This window comes from Hydra vulgaris, chromosome 05 (genome assembly GCF_038396675.1).
Source record: "Hydra vulgaris chromosome 05, alternate assembly HydraT2T_AEP".
Taxonomy (NCBI): domain Eukaryota; kingdom Metazoa; phylum Cnidaria; class Hydrozoa; order Anthoathecata; family Hydridae; genus Hydra; species Hydra vulgaris.
Window position 1 is genome coordinate 34,411,467 of NC_088924.1, and position 3,060 is coordinate 34,414,526.

Below are 3,060 nucleotides of genomic sequence, written 5' to 3' on the forward strand. Positions count from 1 at the left end.
GTATAAGCATTTTATACAAAATAACAAACGTTCTTGATAAACATACCTTAATTCAATTATAATATTCGCAAATTCATTGCCATATTAACTATGGAAACATTGCTTGGACAAGCACTTACAAAAGTTAACTTAACACAGTAATTTGATTGATGCAAGCCGTAAACACCATAACAAAAGGAAATAACCATTAAAAAAAAAAAAGCGTTCTAGTTTTTTCAATATTTTTCTCTGTGACAAGACCTGATGGTCTTCTTTATATTTATTTTTATTCTTTATTTCTTAACGATATCTTGACTTGTTAACTTTTCTTTTTTTATATTATTTGTTATCTGTATTATAAATATTGTAATGAAGAACAAAAAAAAAAAAAAAAAAAATATACCTTCTAATGACTAATGTCGTAAATATATATGCATTTCATTAAAAAACAGTGATTTTTATGTCTATTTTTCTTAAAACTACTATTTAACTGTAATTTAGACATATAGTTGTAAACTGGAATTTGAGATCCAAAATTTATCTTTATAAGTAATAACATTGATAGTTAAGAAACCGTCATTTAGTCTATCCAACTAATTATTTTTAGTTTTTGTAGTTTTATAAAAACATTGATTTTCAATATCTATATAACTTTTAAAGAGCAGATTTTATAAAAAAATGCGTTATATATATTTACACTTTAATTAAAATTTGTAAAAAAATACATAAGTTTATATTTATAGCCCTAATTCAATGCTAAAGATGGTAATTTTTTGCAACTTTTCTTAAAAATTAAAAAATTGCGAACGTTTTGGACCAAATTTCGTATTTCTTCAAATAAAGCTTTGGAAATTTTTAAGGCAAAAAAAAATTGCAGTGTTACGTAACTATCGCAAAAACATAGAAGTAAACTTAAAAAACATTAAAGTTCTTGTAGAGCTTAAAAGTATTTTTAAATAAATTTAAATGAATTTGTTATTTTATTTTCTTATACTAGTGTTACGTCATTTGAGCTATTTACAAAAAAACTGAAGGTGGAAAAATTTATTTATCTTAATTTAAACTTTGCGTGTAATAAACAACATGAATAATAATAATTTATTATAAAAACTTGGATAAAAAATAAAAGAATTATTTATCATTAAAAATCACCTAAAGACATCTTTGTTAACATTTGATTTGCTACTGGTTAATTTTGAACCTCTTCAACATTTTCTAATGCAATTGTTTTGCTGTTGTGGTTTTGTTTTCTAATTTGCTAACGCATACAAATTCAACCGCTACTACACCACCCTACCTACAACATTTACATCATTTAATATTTTAAAGTATTTAATCATTAAATGTCCTACTCAAAAACGTTCTAAAATAAATATTGTAATGCAATTTCGTTGGTGTTTCTATTACTTTAATCCTAATAAATGGTATGTAATTAAAATTAGAAGCCATATTTTGATAGAAGCTTATTATTTTTCGATTACTACAATTTTAAGGTAAAATAACCTACATTCTAGGTGTTTTAGTAATTAGTTTATAGGTTGTATAAAAAGGGTAAAAAATCACCTTTGAACAAAAAAAGCGTCGTTATAAAGAATGGTGCAGCTCAAAATAATTGCTGTTTTTGTGATTTTTTTTCAACATCTAGTACGTAGACTATATATCATGTTTAATAAAAAAAAAAAAAATTTAAGTACTTTATAACAACATAAATGCTTGCGTTTTTTTTTTCAGCTAAGTGAAGGAGCTTCTATAAACCGTGTTAATGAAAATATTTTTGCAGATATAAAGTGAGTATTGTTACAGTTGCAATATGCGAAAAACAAACTTTTTGTTTCAAATTCGTTTTAGTTTTAAAAATAATATCATTTAGAAAATAATCACTTTCTCGTAAAAGCAAAATGAAAGAAAAAAAAAACCGTATACAAAAGGTTGTTTTTAAGCCTAAAAACTTTTTGTTTAGAAATGAAGTCAGTAAAAACAAAGAATATGGATACGGTGGATACGGTGGATATGGTTATGGAAAAAGAGAGTTGTAAGTTTTTTCTACATAAAAATAACAAGTTAGTTTTATTGCGGTATAATTTGATTTGCTAATTGATGTATTTTAATCTATTCTAAATCTTTTTTCATCTGTTTATTTGATTTGCTTTTTTCTTAATGCTGACTTTATTTGATTAAGAAATGAAGTCGAAGATCCGTGGGTTGGTAGAGGCGCAAGTGGTGGAGGAGGTGGAGGTGGAGGAGGTGGAGGTGGAGGTGGAGGTGGAGGTGGAGGAGGAGGAGGTGGAGGAGGAGGTGGGGGTGGAGGTGGAGCAGGAGGAGGTGGAGGAGGTGGAAGCCAAAGTAGAGGCAGAGGTCATAATAGAGGTGGAGGTGAACACAGAGGCAGAGGTGGTGGCGAAAGCAGAGGAAGAGGTAGAGGAAAATAAGGTATGCAACACTTTTAAAATTCGTTTTTTTGTTGTAATTTAAAAATGTTACTTATGATATAATTTTTTTTACTTAACAATATATTGTTTTGTTTATTTAGTTTAAAAAAAATCGCTTGCTTTTGCACCATGCTCGAATTTTAAAGAAATTGTTGTAATCTTTACAAATAGGATTTAATGTAATTTTTAAAAATAGGAATCGATGTAATCTTACGTGTTTTGGTATATTTATGAAATAACTTTTTGTCTTATTTATTCATACTGTAAAAAATAATCCATAGTTATATACACTTAAAACAAGGTAAATAAAAATCTGTGTGTAATAAACACCGTTTTGATTTAATTTTAAACTTATTATATAAAATATTCTTCGCGGCAACAATGTTTGGAAAACTTTATCACAAAAATGGCCTGCGGTTCTGAGCTCATTAATAAACTTTTTCTGAATTACAAAGCATGTAAACTATGTATCTATTGTTAAACTTTTGTAAAATAAAAAACAAGATGGCAGGATACCCGTAGTTGAAATGTGAGGAAATACTAAGCCAACCACTTTTTTTAATAACAGCATTAAAGATAACAAATATAAATGTTTGAACCCAGTATAGTTCCACATTAAAAGTTATATTGTCCTTGTAGCGAACATAGCAAA

General features: G+C 27.0%; 1 protein-coding gene across 1 annotated transcript; it reads left to right on the plus strand.

Moving 5' to 3' along the window:
- The first annotated feature begins 1,828 nt into the window (after positions 1-1,828).
- LOC136080036 (ctenidin-1-like) lies at positions 1,829-2,657 on the plus strand. The gene is made up of 3 exons (XM_065796664.1): positions 1,829-2,011; positions 2,159-2,409; positions 2,510-2,657. The coding sequence occupies exons 1-2, from the start codon at positions 1,878-1,880 to the stop codon at positions 2,406-2,408; spliced, it is 384 nt and encodes a 127-aa protein (XP_065652736.1). The 5' UTR covers positions 1,829-1,877; the 3' UTR covers position 2,409; positions 2,510-2,657.
- Positions 2,658-3,060: the final 403 nt, after the last annotated feature.

Excerpts from the sequence above, each read along its gene's own strand:
- LOC136080036 (XM_065796664.1), top strand. The coding sequence starts at position 1,878 with ATGAAAGAAAAAAAAAACCGTATACAAAAGGTTGTTTTTAAGCCTAAA. Across the intron at positions 2,012-2,158 it reads GGTTATGGAAAAAGAGAGTT|AAATGAAGTCGAAGATCCGT; the intron begins GTAAGTTTTTTC and ends TATTTGATTAAG.